This window comes from Aythya fuligula, chromosome 9 (assembly GCF_009819795.1).
Source record: "Aythya fuligula isolate bAytFul2 chromosome 9, bAytFul2.pri, whole genome shotgun sequence".
Taxonomy (NCBI): domain Eukaryota; kingdom Metazoa; phylum Chordata; class Aves; order Anseriformes; family Anatidae; genus Aythya; species Aythya fuligula.
Genome location: NC_045567.1, coordinates 23,128,685 through 23,148,187, shown reverse-complemented (window position 1 = coordinate 23,148,187; position 19,503 = coordinate 23,128,685). Strand labels below are relative to the sequence as shown.

The 19,503-nt window shown below is 46.7% G+C and overlaps 1 protein-coding gene across 6 annotated transcripts; it reads right to left on the bottom strand.

Annotated features, from left to right (window-relative positions):
- Window positions 1-2,883: 2,883 nt before the first annotated feature.
- SLITRK3 (SLIT and NTRK like family member 3) lies at window positions 2,884-16,332 on the bottom strand. 6 transcript variants are annotated; one of them, XM_032192864.1, is made up of 3 exons: window positions 16,315-16,332; window positions 10,191-13,208; window positions 2,884-2,941 (listed from the first exon to the last, which is right to left on the bottom strand). In XM_032192864.1, exon 2 carries the CDS (start codon window positions 13,188-13,190, stop codon window positions 10,395-10,397), a length of 2,796 nt encoding a protein of 931 aa, XP_032048755.1. In that variant the 5' UTR covers window positions 13,191-13,208; window positions 16,315-16,332; the 3' UTR covers window positions 2,884-2,941; window positions 10,191-10,394. The 6 variants fall into 6 exon arrangements, with proteins under 6 accessions (XP_032048755.1, XP_032048754.1, XP_032048750.1 ...); XM_032192863.1 differs by lacking the exon at window positions 16,315-16,332 and adding an exon at window positions 14,859-14,891; XM_032192859.1 differs by lacking the exon at window positions 16,315-16,332 and adding an exon at window positions 14,859-14,886 and having other exon boundaries at window positions 10,191-14,749.
- Window positions 16,333-19,503: the final 3,171 nt, after the last annotated feature.

Here is a 19,503-nt window from a genome sequence, read left to right as displayed (position 1 = left end):
ATAATTCATTCTCCCCTTTCTTTTTTCTAATCACATTACAGTCTGCAGACGATGGCAGATTGGCAGCACGACAGACCTATGCCACTCTCAGAACCATGAGAGCATTTGGTGCACGAGGCAGAAAGCTTCTGCCCTGCCATGGCCCCAGCCCTGTGCACAGTCCCAGCGGGACACGAATAGGCTGTGTTGTGCTAGAGCCCCCACCGTGAGGACAGCACCGCGTCCCCATGACCTACATTCACACCAGCACAAGGCACGTGGCAGTTCTGTGACTAGCCACCGTTTGGGCTGAGGGGATGCTGGGGGAGGGCAATACGTGCAACTCAAATCAGGGAGCAGCAGTCAGCTGCACAGAACCAAAACCCCTGCAACTGCCTAAAGGTCTCTTTGATGGAAAGATGCTATAATCATAGAATACATAACTAGCAAATCATTTTTAGGCTCACTTTTATTACAAAATTACACTTTTGGTTAATAGTTGCACAACTACAAGACTGTTTTAATGTCAGTGCTGTGCTTAATGAAACACTCTGAGCTGATTCAACCCCACTGAAGCCAAGTGCAAAATTCACCCTGATATAAATGGCTTTCCAGTTGAGAAATTCTTTGAGCTTTTAATGAATTAAGGTATAGCTTACTCTGATGATGAAGTGAAATTATTTAAAATCAATTATAACATAAAAGAGATATCCTGAACTAGAAGCTCACTGAGCTAAGATTCTTGATTTACCGCCTAACATCCTAACCCTAAATGGAAATCCATACATCATCTAGTCAAAGTAATCAGACTCCAGATCACTTACTTTAGAGCAGGAAATTCATCTTTTTCCCTCTGTTCAGAAGCCGTTACCATTAGCTGGGACATTAACAGCAACCAAAGTAATCACTACTGAGGGTATTTCACCATCAAAACTCTACAAAGCATGACAGGGATTTCCAAAGCATAAACAGTCAAACACCCCATCTTCCTTCACTTTTAAAAGCAGCCCCTGAGTCTCTTTGGCCACTGCTTTATTTCACATATGAAGAACAGCTGTGGAATAGCTAATGACTTGCTTGGAGTCCTCTGGAGCAGTAAAAACCTTCCAGGCTGGTGCTCAGCCATAGAGCAACGCTCCTATCTATGTGTAAATGATAATAAGAACTTTGTGCAATATGATGTTAATGGGACAAGCTTCTTGTTGGGTTTTAAAGAAAAGGACACACCGGTGAAATGTTATTTTCCATAGTTGCATGACTATTTATATAGAGAAATATAAATTTATATAAATGTATACATATATATAGATACACATATTATACATTATGGGCATATACATACATACATATATACACACAGTGTTATCTACACATACACAGATTTGTATATACATATATATAAATATATATATACACACAAATACACAGACAGCTTTCTTCTTTTTAGCTAGCTATAGTTATAAATTCTCCCTCCCCCACAGAGCCGAGATGATCTGAGTTGCCTCCGCTGAACTCCCCACGGTTGCCTTTCCATCACAAATTAAATATAATACTCATTATCCTGCAATTCTGGTTCCTGAGAAACTTGGCAATATTTCTGAATGACTTCAGATGCAGCAATTTCTCCTGCATTGCCTCTGCTAACCTATTCCAGAAGATGCAATATGCTGCTAAGATTAAGTGTCCAAAACACTAATATGTCTGAGAAGTGCCTCCACTGACCTACATTAAGAATGTAGGTCCTAATGTATACATTTTTAGCTTTATCACCAGAATGTTCATTTTTTTATAACAGTCCAAAACAAGCCATATGCCTGAATTTCCCAGAACTTTTCAAAAAATGACTTCTACATGCTAGCATATACACATATACATACATATATATGGTATATATGTATATAATGTACATACTCAGTATCATTATTTCCCTTACATACATTAGCCACTCTGTTCCAGCAGAGGTAACATAGGAGGCAGTTACTACTGCTTTGAGTCAACAGCAGCTAATTTTAGGTTGTTGTACATGGAACACCTTTGCATTATCCCTGATGCATACCTGTTAGTGATCCATCTTATCAGTGTTTTGTGCTCTGAAGGCTTTAACAGACTTTGGCTGGCTTGTAGGGGCTGGCAAAGCACAAGGCATGTAATACCACCGTGGCTAACCTCAGGAGGCTGCTTACAAAGCTGAGTTACAGGTAGGCAATCCGGTCGATACATCTTACAGAATGAAGTCTTGAGGTGCAAAACATCACTCTACAGAAAAACCCAACAAAGATAACCATATTTTCAACTGGACTCCATTTTGAGCACATGTTCAATGTGCAAAGTGAGGCGTTAAAACTTATCATCAGCCAAATGATTATCTGTGCATGCAGATAGGTAAAAGCAATGTTGAGAATGCCAACAAATCTGGATGCTGCTCGAGAACTTGGGCCAAATGTGGGGAAAAAAAAAATAATAATAATTCTATGGGATATTTGTTTACCTGTTCTAACAGAGACGTTTCAACAGGAATTGTATGTTGTTATTGACTGTTTCTAACACAGCAAGATGCTTGACTTTGCAGTGCCATTTGCATCATTAGCCTTGGCACAGGTCCCACTTGTCACAGCTTAACCCAGCCATAGTTAATAATGCCATTCCTTCCATCGGCATTGCTGGCTCTAGCACTGTGCCCCCTCATTGCTCACAGGAGGAATACGTACATACATAAATTAGGTACATCCACCTTTCTTGCTTTGTTGGCTTAAAACTGAAGGGGATAATTAAACACATTGAATAATGACTGACTCTTTGCCTTAATCAATGAAGGCTGCAGAACAAGGACCCAGTAGCTACGACTTGCCCTTTCTTTGAAGAAAATACTGATATAAACTGGATCTGAAAAATATCTTTACTTGCCATATTTCTTTGATTGCCAATACTATCCAGTTTCCAAAGCAGCCAGGTTTTTGGGTCACTGCAAGAAAACATAACAGAAGTGATGCCACAAGAAATGATGTTTGCTAATGAAGAAGAATGCATTAGTTATAGATATTTTTTCAGCAGTGCTGTTACAAAAAGTGATCAGCTGTGCTCTTGTATGGCATTTTAACTGCACCAGAGAAATCCTGGATGAATCTTCTGAAGAACACAGAGACAAACTTTTAAACGGCCAATGTCCATTACCAATGCCCAGTTTTTTAACGTTCATTTTTCACAGAAACACTACACCATGATTTTTCTAAGTGCTCATCACTGCCCTGCTCTCTGTGCAACACAGGAGCGGTGCATGCAGTTGTGAGAGACCTCCAGGTACCTGATTGTGCAGGGTGAAAGTTAATGGTGGAGAAGATTAGATGGCCACATCTGACCCTGTAATCTTACTAATGGGAGTTTCTTACACCTTCCTTTGAGCCTGTTCATTCTGGGCATTCTCAGGAATGAGAGGACACAGCAGCATGAGCACATTTCAACTCTCAGCCTAAGTGGCAACTCCTGCGCTCTTTGGAGCACAGCTCCTTCATTCTCCAAAGAAAAGGAGATGAAAAGAAAGAATTAGACTTGAAAGTCCTATTAAGAAGTGTTCTGTGGTGACAACTTTCCCACTGCAATATTTTCCGCTCTTTAGTGATACTCTGAATAAAACCAAAACAAACAATCATGAAACAACAGCAACAAAACTGTAATTAACCTTGATTTCCAAAGCCAAAGCCTCCGTAGTTCAATGACAGACTTCAGTTCAAGGATTATTCAGATAAAGATCATTATATATAAAATATAAAATATATAAATATTTATGCATATAGTAACTAAGAGAGCAAGAACAAAACCAAAGTTTTACATAGCTTTCTAGAAAACTCATCTCGGTTTAGGACAGTTACAACCATGAGAGACTGATTTCATTTTAAACAAGTATGTTCTGAAAAAAATAGCAACAAATGCCTTCCTAAATTCCTCAACATACAAAACAACTCTTGTCTCAAGAAAAGCATAGTCAAACGGACAAAGCAAGAAAAAAACATTTTCCCATAATCAGTGTACTGATATCACTTTAATACTTGGGGCAAAGTCATTAGCATTAGATAAGATGATCACTGTGGGACAAAGACTACAACCCTTTTTTTGCGGGCAATTGCTCTTACAGGAGTCCCCACTGGCAATGGTGCCACCATCAGCAGAAGGATTATCCATGCCACCACAACCAGCAGCATTTTCCAGGTCTATGCCAGTTCAATAGTGACTCATCACAACTCAACACCCCCTGGATGAATACTTATTCAAGTCCTACTGCATAATCTGCATCGCTGCAGAGAGCTGCCCTTCCTGGCACAGTGCTGCAACAACATCCCCAGCTTCCATGCCACTTGTCATGGACAGGAATTTTCCTCCACTGCTGGTGGCATCTGTTTGAATTTCCAGCTTCTGAGAGATTTTACCCTTAGCTAACCTAAAACATTTCTTCAGAATTCATAGAATATATAGGATATTCTTGAGAAATTTAGAAAATTCTAGTACAAAAAATAAAGATGTTAGAAAAAGTAAATGGGCATTCAGTCCATGACTTGTTCAGTACATGGCATATGACTGAGCTATTCATATTTTACATTGTGCTATACTTTCTATTATTATATATTCTTTTTAAGGCACCAAACATCTTCGTATTGCATATGCATCCATCTTCCCAATACCACACTTACAATTAACATCCTTAAAATTCAAAATATAAAGACTGATGCAGCATCCACTCTACAGAGACTACCCAGTACGACTGTCAGACAGGGAATTTCTATAGCAATGCAAGTGGCTTGGTTCCTTTGAGTCTTCTCCCATCATTTTTCCACAAAAATGAACAACCTAACAGTGTTCTGAAAACCACCACAATATTGAAAGTTTTAAAAGAGTCCCACCATAGGGGACTGTTTTCAAATACTTTCACAGTGATCAAAGATAACCTACAATGTTTCACCCCAGCACCTCTCTGGTGAGCATCATGTATCACCAGATACACCCAAAGCTAATGGGTTTGTCAGTAAACCCCAACCTCCTCCAAAAATCCTAAATGAAAATAGAAGTATGGAATTTTAAAAGAAGTGGGAAGCTACAAGGATCAAACAAAAGACGTTTAAAAAAACAATAAGAAACACAATTGTTGGTGTCTGTAAATATTCTTGCTTTTAAAGAAAGTAATACTGATGAGGTATTTCCAAATAATTTGCAACTGTTATATAAATAATCGTGGTGTATGTAGCTATAATACATAGCTACCTATGATATTAGATCTAAACTCTACCAATTTCCATATTTCTTGAATCTACTGAGACACACTGATATTTGTGTGCAAGCAAATCCTCTTATTTTAGAATAAAAAAGTGCTAAGGATTGGTTAATTTGTGAATGAGGTCAATCAAGAAATTTACTAGAATGGTAACAAATTCTTTTTCTAGTAACATGGAGAGCTTGTCTTGATATACTTGAATCCACATAATACAGGTTGCAATTTTCTGAGATGCAACTTTGCTCTTCATTCGAGTCTGTTGACTAAAACTGAGCAGTAATGTGATATTTCATAACTGGCTTCAACAAGAGCAGGATTTGGCCTTTAGTCTGTGCTCACACAAGAGTTTGTTCCAAGCACATTCCACTTCTTCCACTAAGAGGAACAGGCTTTGAATTGGGATTTAGCTGTGTTTGCCAGATTAAAACAGAATCTTTTTTCAAGAGGTGGGAAAAAAAATGTATTCCCACTCACATCAGCTTTACAAAGTGTTAAAAATAGCATATTTTGTACAAAGAGACATTGTTAGTATGAAGAAATTATGAAACTACATATTGGGTAAATTTATTCCCCATTTCTCCCATGGAAACAATTGTTTTGTATTGTATAATCCATACATAAATTCATTGTGAAACTCAGATATGAGGAAGTCAGATTTAGAACCAAGTCTAGGAAAACTCATAAAATAGGAATATGCAATGTGCAGCAGTCTGATTTCTGAATGTATGTAAATCCATGTTGTAAAAGGAAATGCCTTTGGAAGAAGTGCAGTTCTGGAACAAGTTCGTATCTAAGTGGCTGAACCATTGCCAGAAGTCATATTCTAGGGCTGAGTAATATAGATAACCAGTGAACTTCCAAACTTAGGGCCAGATTCTGCACACCTTATTCACGTGAACATATCTGTAATACATAAAGCCAGTTCATCACACATCGTTCATGTGAACAGTTCAACTTCATTTGAAATATGACTAAAGTAGAAGTAGCATAGCACTCATGAGCTGCTGCTTGCATACTTGTGTTTCAGAAATGTAGAACATTGCATACTGATATTTTGTAGAGACCTGTCTGTCGTGTTGCTCTAAACGTTTATAACAGAAAAACCAAGTTGGCCATAAGTGCACATTTCTTGCTTAAAACCAAATCAGCATGATGATATGCACAAAAGTGCTATTTTTTGTTGTTTTGTTTTGTTTTTCTGGAAAGGTCTCTGACAACATCTTGAGTTACCACAGCTTAACTCACATCCACTGAATCTAACAATAAACAACCTCTCTGTAGTATTCACCCAACTAGAGCAGTCCAGTTCCCGGTGTGCTGTGAGACTTTCAGAGATGGCAAGTGCTCTGGAAGTCAGATTATTATTTATACCATAAAAATTAACATCACTATTGATGCAACCCAGAGATCCATAAAGCATTGTCCAAGCCTCAAGCAAATCATTTAACCCAGGTAAAATATTATTTTTGCATCTATGACAATATCAGGGAAGTACAAAAGAGCACCAAGCACCATCACTATCTATTCTCATGTATGCAGTCATTGTCAGCTAGGACTGGGACTTACCTGGACTTGTTTCTTTTCCACCTGTAGGAAGAATTTCAGTATAAACAATGAATGGATAAACCAAGCACATAGTGAAAGATTTACACAAAGGTTCTGAGCACTGCCTCATGCTGAACTGCTGAAGCTAATACCAGCTATTTATACAATAATGAAATAAGCTAAAAAAATGTATTTATTTATTTGAAATATTATCCCATCAAACAGCTCCAATGTGAATGTGGATCATTGACTTTATTTGGTTCCTTCCCAATATTATTAATGCTATCAAGAATACTGCTGATTAAGAGAATAATCCCTATTAATTAGGAGCAACCCAGGTCACAGCATGTAAATAGTCACCCGTCGCAGATCAGAGATGATGGATCCACTTTTGTTTCCTGCAGTGGAAAGTAATGCTACCACCCACTCAGCCTCATCTCAACACAATGAAATAGCAAAATAGAAGTCATCATAATATACATTAACTATCACAGTTAAGTATTGTCAATATTTCCAGAGGCAACTATCCCCAAATGATTCCAGTGAATTCCCAGTACACAAGGAAAAGGAAGTTTCCTACACAAGGAAAGAAAAATAACTCAGTGTAAGCCAAAAATTATCTCTTTTAATACAAAATTCCATTCTCATAGAACAAATTTATTTCCACTGAATAAATAGATTTCTCACCATTCACAGGTGAGATTGCTACCTATAGTTATGTTGTAATTCTCTTGCCTTTCTGCAGTTTAATTAAAATATAAACATTATTTTCAACTGGCTTTACTATATTTGGATACAAGTATGAACACTTAGGGTTTGATGACATTGCCAAATGTACACAGCACCACTCTCACTAGGGGTTGTACTTTAACCTGGTTTGTATAGCTCCACGTGTTACTTGCATGTACGCTTATCAATGCAATTCTGATTATCATATTATAATGATTATCATAAGAAAGATCTGGCCTTTGCACTTTGATGTTTATTTTTAATAGGACCATGCTCTTCCACTCTCCCTTAAAAAAAAAATCAAAAAGAAAAAAAAATAAAAAACAACTACATACACACAAAACCAAAACAATGGTAACAACAACAACAACAAAGAAATAAAAATAAATTAAAATAAATTAAAAAAAAAAAAAGAAAGAAAGAAAGAAAAGAGAACCCCATGCCCAACAGACTAGAGCTGAATTGCAGCAATAATAAAACAATATCAGCTCAGTAGAGGAATCTAAGAACTTCAAATGTATAACATTTCTTTAGCAAAGCCATGGAGCCAATGATAGATTTACAGACATTTGGAGCTGCCTCTCCAAAGCACATACAGCTACTCCCAGGGCTTGGGACACTACTGTCACACCCAGCTGCCTCTCCAAGACAGATAGACCAAAAAGCCTGCAATAAGCATACTTGATGAAGCTATAAAGGGGACAATTGGGGTGAAAACAAGCTTTCATGGTTTTATCTCCAGTAAATGCGTTGTGCTGGGTGGGACAAAGCTGTTCCCACCAGGCCAGAGGGACAGCTGGGTGTGATGTGACACTACTCACTTCTGCCCCGCACCAAGCAGGTGGCAGAACCTAGTCCCCTCAACAGCAACCAGAAAAAATGCCCTAAGGGGGAAAGCTTTTTAACGCAGATGGGGGGTGAAAAAAATTACAAATATAAATTATTTATTATTATGGATAAATTATCATTCCTGCTGCTCCATTAAGACAAACGATACCTATAGATATATATTCGATATTTCGCTATAAAACTCTATATCTGAAGACCTTCAGGACAGTTCTCAGAGACAGAGGATGTCGGCAGTGGGCTGTCCCCCCCCCCCCCCGCAGTCCCCCCGGTCCCGGTGTAAGGCCCCCGGGGGCTCCGGTTTAGGGCCCCGGGGGCTGCGCTCGGCGGAGCCGGGGCCGGGCGGGCAGCGCTGGGGCTGCGGCGCCACCTGGCGGAGGATGAGGAGCGGAGCCGCCGCTGCCGCCCGGCCGGCCCCGGGGACCGAGGCCAAGATACCACCGGGACCTTCCCTCCCTTTCTTTTGGTCACAGTCCGGTTCCAGCGCGGAGCAAACAAACGGCTGCGCCGGGGCAGACAGACCCCCGGCCGCGGGGAGGTGGATGGAGCTTTAGGCATCCTTTCCCAGAGACCTTCACCTATTTTTTCCAAAATTAAAAAGCGCTTTAATGCCCGCTCCCATCCCCCTTTGACTGCTCGCTTCACATTTAGAAGGAGCCCCAGCAGTGCCCCTGCGAGAGGGCACTATTTTGAGATGCAAGGGAACTGCCGAAAATACAGTGCGGCGTGGGAATACGGATTGCAAATCAGATTTGTAAAAGTCTCAGGTGGTATCTTGGCAAGAGAAGCTGTACAGGTTGTTTGTTTTTTTTTTTTTTTTCTGTTAACATCACAGTGCATCGAACTGTTATTAATAAAATAGCTTTCAAGGTTAAGGTGGGAGAAGGAAATCTCAGTAGGGGGAAGCTGACGTTTAAGGTTCAAGCTTTGTATTCCTATATATATATATATGTGGATATATATATATATATATGCATGTTTTTTCAAAACTTTTTATTAGGAAAGCTATACCAGACGCATCACTGTACAATGATTAAACATTACCTTTACAATTTATATTCACTTGAAATTACAGAATAAATATATGCACATTGTTGTACCTCTCGTGTGTGTGCGTGTGTGTGTGCATGTATGTGTGTATGCGAGAAAACATTAAAAGTGCTTCCTACAAAGCTGTTAGTGACAGGTGCCCAGTAGCTTTTTTTTTATCATTTTTTTTTTTTTCCTGTATATTTGCATGTTGCTTTTATTTAGGAAAGTGCGGATGTCCTCCAAAAAACCATGGCGTCATGATGAAGTGTCACTGAGCATCCCCTAGGTGTGTGCGCCACGTGGTTACATCCTTTGGGCTGCTCGGCTCCGGGTGGCTTCCCCCGGCACCTGGGATTCCCTGCGCAGCAGCGGGCACTGCGCGGAGAGGCCGGGCTGCCGCGGGGTGGCGGGGGTGCGGGTGGGTGCGTGTGCGTGCGAGGGAGGGAGAGAGACAAGAGTGAGACATTCGAGCAAGACCCTCCCCTCCCTTCCCTCTTGCAGTTTCCAGGCATGCAGCAAACCTCTCTCGTTTGCTTCTTTGCATTTTTTTTTTTTAAATAAATGTACAGAATCTGTGCCATGATGGGCAAGAAGAAAGCAAGCCACAAAATGCCATCTTCCCTCCCCTCCCCTCCAAGGGAAAATATAGAGGAAGTTTACTGCAACGGAAAAAAAATAAAAAAGAAAAATAAAAAAGAAAATAAAAATAATTAAAAAAAAAAGAAAGACACACATGGAATTTACTTAATCAGGATCAATACAAAGATCCCCGATAATAATAATAATAATAATAATATACCTTAGACATGGCACAGTCAAAGTCTCAGTTTCAGTATAAAAAATAATGATTGATTAACATCTGCTGGCAAAAGTCTGCGAAGGCACTTCGTCGATTACTGCTCTGAGGCCGGCCCTGCCCGCAGCGCGCACAGCTGGCGGGCAGAGCGCACAGCTGGAGCCTCTCCTCGCATGCGGCGGTGCCGGGCGGGCGGCGGGGCGGCGGTCAGAACCGGTACGTGGTCTTCTCCAGGACTTCGAGGTAATCCGGCTTGGTTTGGAGTTTGGCCCTTAACTCGAGGTATTCGCTTGTGGGGGTTTGGTGCTCTGAGAAGCCCTTGCCGGCCGCGAAGAGAAGGGTTTCTTTGAGCCTGGCGTCCTGCTGGAGGTCCGGGTATTGCATGCCAGGGGGGTGCACGTGCAGTTCCTTCAGCTTGGGCACGGTGCCGTACAGGCAGTCCACGAAGCCCACGGCGCAGGGGGGCGGGCGGTCGCGGTCCCGGGGGGCTCCTCCCGCCGCCGCCGCCGCCCCCGGCCCCCCGGCGCCCGCCGCCAGCCCTCCGCCCGCGGGATGCTGCGGGTGGGCGGCCACGATGGTGTTCAGCTGCGAGCTGGACACGGCCAGGCTCCACTCCTGCTCCTTCTCCAGCAAGGTGCGGTAGTTGGTGCTCGGCTCCGGGCCGGGGGGCGCGGCGGCGAAGCGCTCTCCGGCGCCCCGCAGCAGCTCGGCCGCCTCCCCCCCGCCGCCCCCCGCCGCCGCCTCGTCCTCCTCGTCCTCCTCCCGCGGCTTGTAGATGGGGTTGTTGCACATCTGGGTCACCGGGTGCGGGATGTAGTCGTAGACGTGGCCCGCCGGGGGCGCCTTCTCCGGGGAGCGCTCCCCGCCGCCGCCCTCCTGGAAGCCCCCCGTGCCGCCCAGCTCCGCCGCCTCCGCCCGGGGCCCGCGGAACGGCCGCTTCCTCCGGCGCCGCCTCAGCACGAAGGCGAAGAGCCCGGCGGCCAGCAGCACGGCCGAGAAGAAGAGGACCAGCAGGCTGAGGATGAGCACGGAGAGCGGCACGGCGGCGGCGGGCGGCGGCAGCTCATAGGCAGCCGCGCCGGTGGCGGAGGGCGGCGGGGGGGCGGCGGCGGCCGGGGGCGAGGCAGCGGCAGCAGCGGCAGCGGCGGGGGGGCGCAGAGCGGCGGGGCAGAGCGCCCCCAGCTCCAAGGAGCGCAGGTCGCGGCGAGCCAAGCGCTCGGGGCTGGCGCACAGCACGTCGCCCACCACGCTGACCGAGCTGAGCGCCTCCAGCCACTGCTTGAGGGGCACCAGGTCGCAGGTGCAGTCCCAGGGGTTGAGCTTCAGGTCGATCTGCACGATGGCGTGCAGGTGCTCCAGCACCCCGGCCACCGGCAGCGCCAAGAAGTGGTTGTTGCGCAGGTTGAGGCGGGCCAGCGAAGTGCCGGCGAAGGCGTCGGTGGGCAAGGTGCGGAGCAGGTTGTCATTGAGGAAGAGCAGCTTCAGGTTGGGCATGAGGCTGAAGGCCGCCGGCTGGATTTCCCTGATCAGGTTGTACTCGAAGTACAGGTAATGCAAACTCTGCAGGCCCCGGAACATGCCCGGGGTGAGCCGCTCGATGTCGTTGCCGTTCAGGTAGAGGCTCTTGAGATTGGGCAGGTTGATAAAGGCCCCATCCTGCACGTAGGAGATGCGGTTGTTCCCCAAGTGCAAGAGATCCAAAGAGGAAAAATTCCAGAAATCAGAGCGGTAGATTTTCTGGATCAAATTCCCGCTCAGGTACAGCTTCTTGGCATTCAGGGGCCTGGGCAGGAGCTCAGAGATGTTGTGAAACCCTCGCTCCTTGCAGTTGACCGTCAGGCCCAGGTCATTGATGTGCAAACTGCAGGAGCAGCCGGTGGGGCAGATGATAGGGATCGGGGGCCTGGTCTGGTAGGCAGCCACGGGTGGCTGGTTAGGCCCGGGGTACAGGCCGCGGGGGGTTGGGGGAGGCCGGGGTGCCCTGGGCTGCTTGGTGGGCTTGGGCTGTTTGTTGGATGTTTTGTACTCAACTGAGGAAGCAGTGAAATGGAAGGAGGACAGCATGGAGGACGGCTTCGTAGGCCACGCATTCTCCTTGCTGGACGACAGCTGAGGGATGCCCAGGCTGGCTTCCACCTCGGAGTCGGACAGCATGGGGCAGAGCTTACTTCTTTTGATTTCCCGCAGGTCCTTCCCATGGAAGTGGAAGGGGGTCTCGCAGGTGATGTCCCCCACCAGGGCAGTGTAGGGAATGCGCTCCAGCCAGCTCTTCAGCTGCACGATCTCACACGTACAGTTCCACGGGTTCTCCTCCAGCTGAATCTCCATCAGGCTCCTGCCAATATGGTCCAACATCCCGCGGTACGAAAGGACTTTTAACCTGTTCCCACGCAAGTCCAAGTGGGTTAAGGACACAGACTTAAATAGGTTGGTGGGAAGCATGGGGATCAGATTGTCATTTAGGATAAGGACCCTCAATTTACTTAGGTTTCGAAATGCCCCACTTTCAATCCGCTTAATGACATTGTAATCTGCCTGCAGATATTCCAGACTTTCCAAACCCAGGAAAGTGTCGTTTCTGAAAATGTCCAATTTGTTTTCGTGCAAATACAACCTCTTCAGAACTCGGAGCCCATTAAAAGCCCCCGTCTGAATGTCCTGCAGTGCATTGTTTCCAAGGTTAATAGACACAGCATTGTTCAAATGAAGAAAACTGTTGGTGTACAATTTCCTCATGGAATTCCGCTGCAGATAAAGTTTAAAAGGTCTCGACCATGACTCTGTTATCTGACTAATATTTATAAATCCTTTGTTGTCGCAATGTATATGGAAAATGCTCTCCTTCACTTCACAGTAACATGGATCAAAGCAGGGCTCATCAAGTTCCTCCGAGTCCTCTATCAAGGGAATTGGTGTAGTCCATGCTAGAGCAATTGTGCTTAGAAGAATTATCCACAACATCCTTCCTTTATGAAGCGTCTCTGCCGAGGAAGGTTTCATCATTTGTTGATGTTTACAAAACTGCAATGGGAAAAAAAAAATGCAGATTTTCAGTATTTCTCTCCTGCCCCACTCCTTTTACCAAGCCCCTACCTGCTAGACTTGTGTTAGACTCCTGGAAAGTTCAGCAATTGTTGGGTAGACGTTCACAACAAACTCTAGAGCTGTTGGGTGTGTGAGCCTTGCCCTGATTTATACTTAAGAGATGTTAAAAGGTTTAATCACGCGATATCAGCCTCCCTCATCTCCCTCCGCCCCCCCTTTTGGTAAATGCCACCTATAAAGAGGACAGCACATGCAGACCATACAACGATAGGAGCACACAGGCAGAACGTGTTGCGTCTTTGCGTGTTTTCCGCCATAGGACCAGCGTTCAGAACTGCGTGTATTTCATACTTGTTTGCAGTTTTGGCTTTATTGCCATCGTAGCCTATGTCAACTACAGGGGGAAAATCTCGTAGCAGTGGGCAGATTTCTCCAGTGTCACACTACATCTTTTATACATGCAAACTCCCAAAGTTATTGAATTTCAGTCCTTGAATCTCTCTCCCTGCCAGCTCAATATTATTCCATATGTAAGTTCAAAGGAATGTGCAAGGTTTGCTAATGTCCCTGAGAAAACAGTTCCCTTCAGAAGCCACCACAACGTCTTTAAAACAGTAAATGGTTAACAATCCTAATTTAAAAGAAAACATTCCCCTTTCAAACACACAGATGAATTAATGCAATGGGTATATTATCAGATAAATGCATACCACATATTAGTCATTTTAGCTGATTAAAGCATTTAGAGATGATTAATCTTTCTAAAGCACATGCCCATGCGATCAGCAGATCTAAAGGGAAGTGACAGCTAAAGAGGCACCTAGGATTGAAACGCTCAGCCTGCCTTGGATTAGGGTATTCTGCGCCCCCAGGACCAAGCAGGAGACCCAGTTAAAAAGCTGAAAGTGGAAGAAAAAATGCCTTGACACTTACCAGACGATAAATTATCTATCCTACTATATACGTTTCCGAATGAAGACATGGTTCTTCTCCAATCAGATGAAAATAATACTGTACTAATGAGATGCAGCTCCTTCAACATATGGTTTCACCCTTCCTTTCACCAGATATTTCAAATGTATGGGCATAGAGAAATGCTAAGGATGGTAATAATAACGGTGGTGATGCAGCCTTCCTTGAATCACTGAAATGCCCATTAGAATTATTCGGAGCGATCATTGCTTTCGGTCTTAATCTCTCAACAGAAAAGGTCCTTTTTCCCTTCCACGCGTAAGAACTGGAAAATTTTGACCCCCATCCACAAACTTAAGAGCAGAAAGATGCATTTAGGGGAGAGAAATGCGAAACGAAAAGAAATCCTTAGGATCAACTTGCGAATGAAACCCTCCCCTGTGGGAAAGAGATGGTTGAAAGCATGAAAAGAGAAATACCCCCTGCAATTAAAGCCAGCATCTAATTGGGAAGAAGGGAGAGAGATGAGAGCTATATTGCAGTATCAGTCTCTCTGTCTCCTTTGCAAAATATTAGCCACTTAAGTTCTTTCTCTTCTGCAAGGGCTGTAATAAAAAAAAAATAAATAAAGAGGGTTATTATATCTTCTTTTGGGGAGAGGGGGTGTCTTTGACCCTACGTAGAAACAAAAGGATCCAGAAAGCTTGTACTTACCGGTTTGCAGGAGAGATTTTAGCACATCGTTCCAAAAAAAAAAAAAAAAAAAAAAAAAAAAAAAAAAAAAAAGGAAAAAAAAGAAAGGGGGAAGGGGGAAAAAAGCTCGAGTTTAAAGATTGCTGGTTTCTCTCTGTCTCTCCCTCTCCGTCTCTCTCCCTCTCTCTCTACTCCTGCTGAAGCTGAGGCAAAAGGGAAAAAAAAAAAAAAAAAAAAAAAAAAAAAGAAGCAAGGCTGAGACGTGCTGGGAATGCAATGAGCCCCTCAATGATCTTCTTTAGGATGCAGAGCTGCTGTTTGGCACACTCAATGGAGGAGGGAGGAGAGGGGCTGCTGCAGGCTCCAGCGCCGCCGCCGCCGCCTTCTCCGGGCACCGGCAGCGCGGAGCGGGAGGGCTGGGGCGCGGCGGAGGATCTCGGGCTTCTCTCCTGCTCCCTGTGTGTGTGTGTGTGTGTGGTGCTGTTGTTGCCCTGGATCAGGCTTTTCCACGTCATGAAAATGAGCTTCAAGAAGGGGAACAAATGAAGGGGGCGCGCTTGGCACCAGGTCGGGGGCGCGCATTTGGGAAGCCCTGACTATACATTTTTTTTCCCTGCCTTTTTTATTTAATTTTTTTTTTTTTTTTTTTTTTTTTTTTTAGAGAGGGAAGGAGGGGGTTGGTTGGCGGAGAGGAAGGGAAGTGGGAAACGAGCAGATGGGGGAGGAAAAAAAAAAAAAAAAAAGGCAAGAAGAAGCAGAGAGGAAAAAGCCGCCGGGATGGGTCACAATTCGCATCCCTCCCCCACCACCTCTTCTAACAAAAAAAAAAATCCAACTCTGGAGGGAATCAGAGATGCCCTGACTGCAAGCTCCAGCCTTGCAGCCTTGCAGCAGCGGGTCCGGGTGTCCCGGGGTCCCTGGGTCCCGGGTTCCCGGCTCCCCGCACCGCGCCCCCTCCGGGCCGTGCCGGTGCCGAGCCTCGCCCGAGCCTCGCAACCTCTCCGGGATCAAGCAGCCTCCTCCTCCCTCCCGGCCAGGAGGCAAAGCCCCAAAGCCTCGGGGAGGACACCCGGCGCCTTTCGCATCCTCCCTCCGCCGCCGCGGAGTTTGCGCGGAGGCGGAGGGCGGCCGCGCCCGCGGAGGGCAGCGCTGCCGGCCGGCATCTCCCCCCCTCCGCGGGGGAGCCGCAGGAAGGTAACGGGGCTGCGGGGAGGTTGGGGGGGAGCGGTCCGCGGAGAATGCGCGGAGGGGCGCGCAGCTTGCGCGGGTTTCCCCGCGGCTGAAAGTTGGAAAGCGAGGACTCCCCCTCCCAGGGGCGCACCCCCGGCATCCCACCTGCGGGCAGGGCAGGGTCGCAGCCCCGCGTTGCCTCCGCGGCCGTCCGCAGCCGCGCATCCCCATCCTCGGGCAGGCTCCGGTTCCCCCCCAACCCCAAATCCCCTTTTCCCGGGGTAGCTCGGCCGGGAGGAGACTTAACTGCAACCGCTGCTCGGCAGCACAAAGTTGACGGGCGAAGCTGCCGGGGCCCGGGAAAGCGCCCGGGGGGGCCGCCGCCTCCTCCTGGCTCTCTCCGCGGGCAGGGGCGCTACCTCCGCGGCCGGGCCCCATGCTCCGCAGGCTCCCGAGCTCTCCTTCAGCGGTGCAACATGGGCGCTCCGCACCCTCCTAATTAAAGCGCAGCATCATCCCCCCGCCGAGGCGGGCGGCACGCACCTGGCACCCCCTTTGGAATAAAATGGGAGGGGGGGGGAGGCGGAAAGGGAGAAAGGGCAAATCGTAGCGGCTTGGGCTTGTGCCGAGCTCGCAGGGGGGCTCCAGCAGCAACTCAGAGCCGTGAGAGACGACCTGTCCCCCCCCCCTTCCAGCACGCCCCTTTGCTCCTCGCCGTGTTTGGGGTCCTTGCGCTGCCGCTACCCCGCAACTTTCCCAAAATGCCACCGAAAGGGGCTCGTCCTCCCCCCACGTCGGGGATGCTGCCTGCAAGTTTCGCCGCTGGGCCGGCGATGGGAGGACGGGGGGGCGCCGGGGGGGCTGCGAGGGTTGGCCCCGTGCATGCAAACCGGCGGATGCTGAGGGGGTGTACCCCCGCCTTGTGCCCGGCTGTCCCCGCATGTGAGCAGCTCCCCTTAACCCCCCCGGGACACCCTCGGGGCCGCAGGAGGGGCATCCCCCCCCCCCCCCCTCCCGGCACTGCGATGCTCCCTGCGGGTGTGCGGAGGGAGGAGCAGGAGCTGGGAGCTCGTCCAGAGGTGCTGGCCCTTCCCGGCACTGCTCGGCCTGAAAATCCCGTGTCTCCCGGTGTGTCCCCCCCCAGCCCAAAGTCAGCAATCGCCCTGGCCGCCCCCCGCCCCAAAGCAGCTCGCAGCCTCGGCTCTTTTTGCTGCCACCAGCTGCTGGGAGCAGGCTCGGCAGATTGGCAGCAGCTCCGGCTCAGGGTACGGCGGGCTGATGCAACCGAGACTGGGACGTCACTCGGTTATTAATAATAATAATTAGTATTGGCAAGCGAGCTATTTCCTTGCCAAAACCCATCCTGGAGCCGTGGAGTCAGGGGAGATGCGTGTCAGCCAGGTGAAGGGCTGGCAGGTGCCCTCCTGTTTGCCTCTTCCCAGCCTTCGTTGTGATTACTGAATGTACCTTTTCCTCCTGACGGCTTGCAAAATAAATAAATAAATAAAATAAGGGAGAGAAAAACCCCGGACAACTTTTTGTGACAAATTAGACAAGGATACTTGAACAATTATTGTGCCTTTACGAACGTATCATTACAGCATTACATTTCCACTGGAGGCGACCATTCCCCCCACTGCAGTCATTGTAACGCAGTCATTTAATGCTTCATTCAATCCGCAGTATAAACCAACTCATTCCTTTTCTAATAGAAGTGGAAATGTTTGAGAGAAGGACGGAGTTTTCTACCAAAGCTCAGCCTGTCCAGAAAGAAATATTCTGATCTTTAATAGCCTCTTCTGTCTTGAGCAATCTATGGAAAGGGCGAAAGCAATAAATAGTGCAAGGACGAGGGAAACTCTATTGTAATTATTATAGATGGGAGCTGCTTTCTGGCTCTCTATATTTTGCTAAAGCCAGGGAGCAGTTTAGAGGTTCTGGATCTGAGTGCTGTGAGGATTTAGGGACAGGCAGTGCCTGGGCTCTGGCTGTGGTTCTGGCTAGGGGCCCAGAGAAGCCTGCATAGCCATGACTGGGCTTCAAATCCCCTGGGCAGGGGGATGCGTGGGAGCCTGGGCCCAGGAGCAGAGCTGCGAGACACCACCAGGCTGCTGTGCTGCTTAATCCAAGCCTCATGCACTTGTTTCAGCAAGTAGGGTGTTCTGGGAGGGCTGACCCTTGGCTGCAGAGGGCTTCGCATGGGGCAGCGCCAGCCCCTGCCTCTGGGGACCTACATTGCATCCTTGAGCCAGGAGGGAAGGCTGGAAAGTCAGATGGGTTGGGGAAAATGTGGTGCAGAGAGTGGTCCTGGGTGGAAATGTTCATGGCTGCAGAGGCTGAAGGGACAGACTTCACATAACACCACTTATCTGCCTGGTGTTCAAGCCTGGCAAAGCCTTAAAATTCCTTCCCTGGTCTGGAGATCCCCCTTGTGTCCTCATGAGACTCCATTTGTCTGGTGTGTCAAGATAAATGTATTTAAAATTGAGATCTTCCCTCTTTTCCTTCTTTCCTTCTTTCTTTCCTTCTTTCTTTCTTTCCTTCTTTCTTTCTTTCCTTCTTTCTTTCTTTCTTTCTTTCTTTCTTCCTTCCTTCCTTCCTTCCTTCCTTCCTTCCTTCCTTCCTTCCTTCCTTCCTTCCTTCCTTCCTTCCTTTCTTTCCTTTCTTTCCTTCCTTCCTTCCTTCCTTCCTTCCTTCCTTCCTTCCTTCCTTCCTTCCTTCCTTCCTTCCTTCCTTCCTTCCTTCCTTCCTTCCTTCCTTCCTTCTTTCTTTCTTTCCTTCTTTCTTTTTTCTTTCTTTTTAAAGAACCTTTCAAAAGTTCTTGTTTTTCTATATTATACATTGCTTAAACTGAGCAACTTTAGTGTCTTTCAAAAAGCTGATAGAGGAAAATCCAAACAGAAGATCTTCTCTGCATACCAGTCAGTGAAACAGTTCATGAGGCTTAGCTTCTTCTTTTCCCTCTCTACTACTTTGTTCATTTATCAAACCGAAAGGGAAACAAAATTACCGTTGGAATTTACCTACAGCCCTGGCTTGGAAGAGAACATTTCTGTTGAAATCTGCATGATAGAATCCCATTTTTTTTTTTGGAGAGAATTACAACCTCTCATCCTACCAAACCAACAATAGAGGCTCATGCCCAGAGGACCTGAGTTTGACACAGAGCTTGGTCCTGTGCCCTCCAGTCAGCATGAAGGGGCTGCTGCCTGTTTAGGAGCACATTTGGCCAAGGCTCAGTCCTCTCAGCTCCAAGGGGAGCTGCTGAGGACCCTGAGTCACCTCCAGCCTGGGACTGGCTGCTCAGCTGAAGGCTGGCTTTCTTTTTGGTGTGCAGTCCTGGTATTTGACATGCCAGACATAAATTACCAGGACAGATTATTTGAGCTGCATAAGCATTTGTGAATGCACATGAAATGGAGGAGATGTAAGAATTTTAAACTGGGCTTTTCCAGCTGGAATCTTTCAGGCTGGAGAGCTTCTTATGTTGAACTGA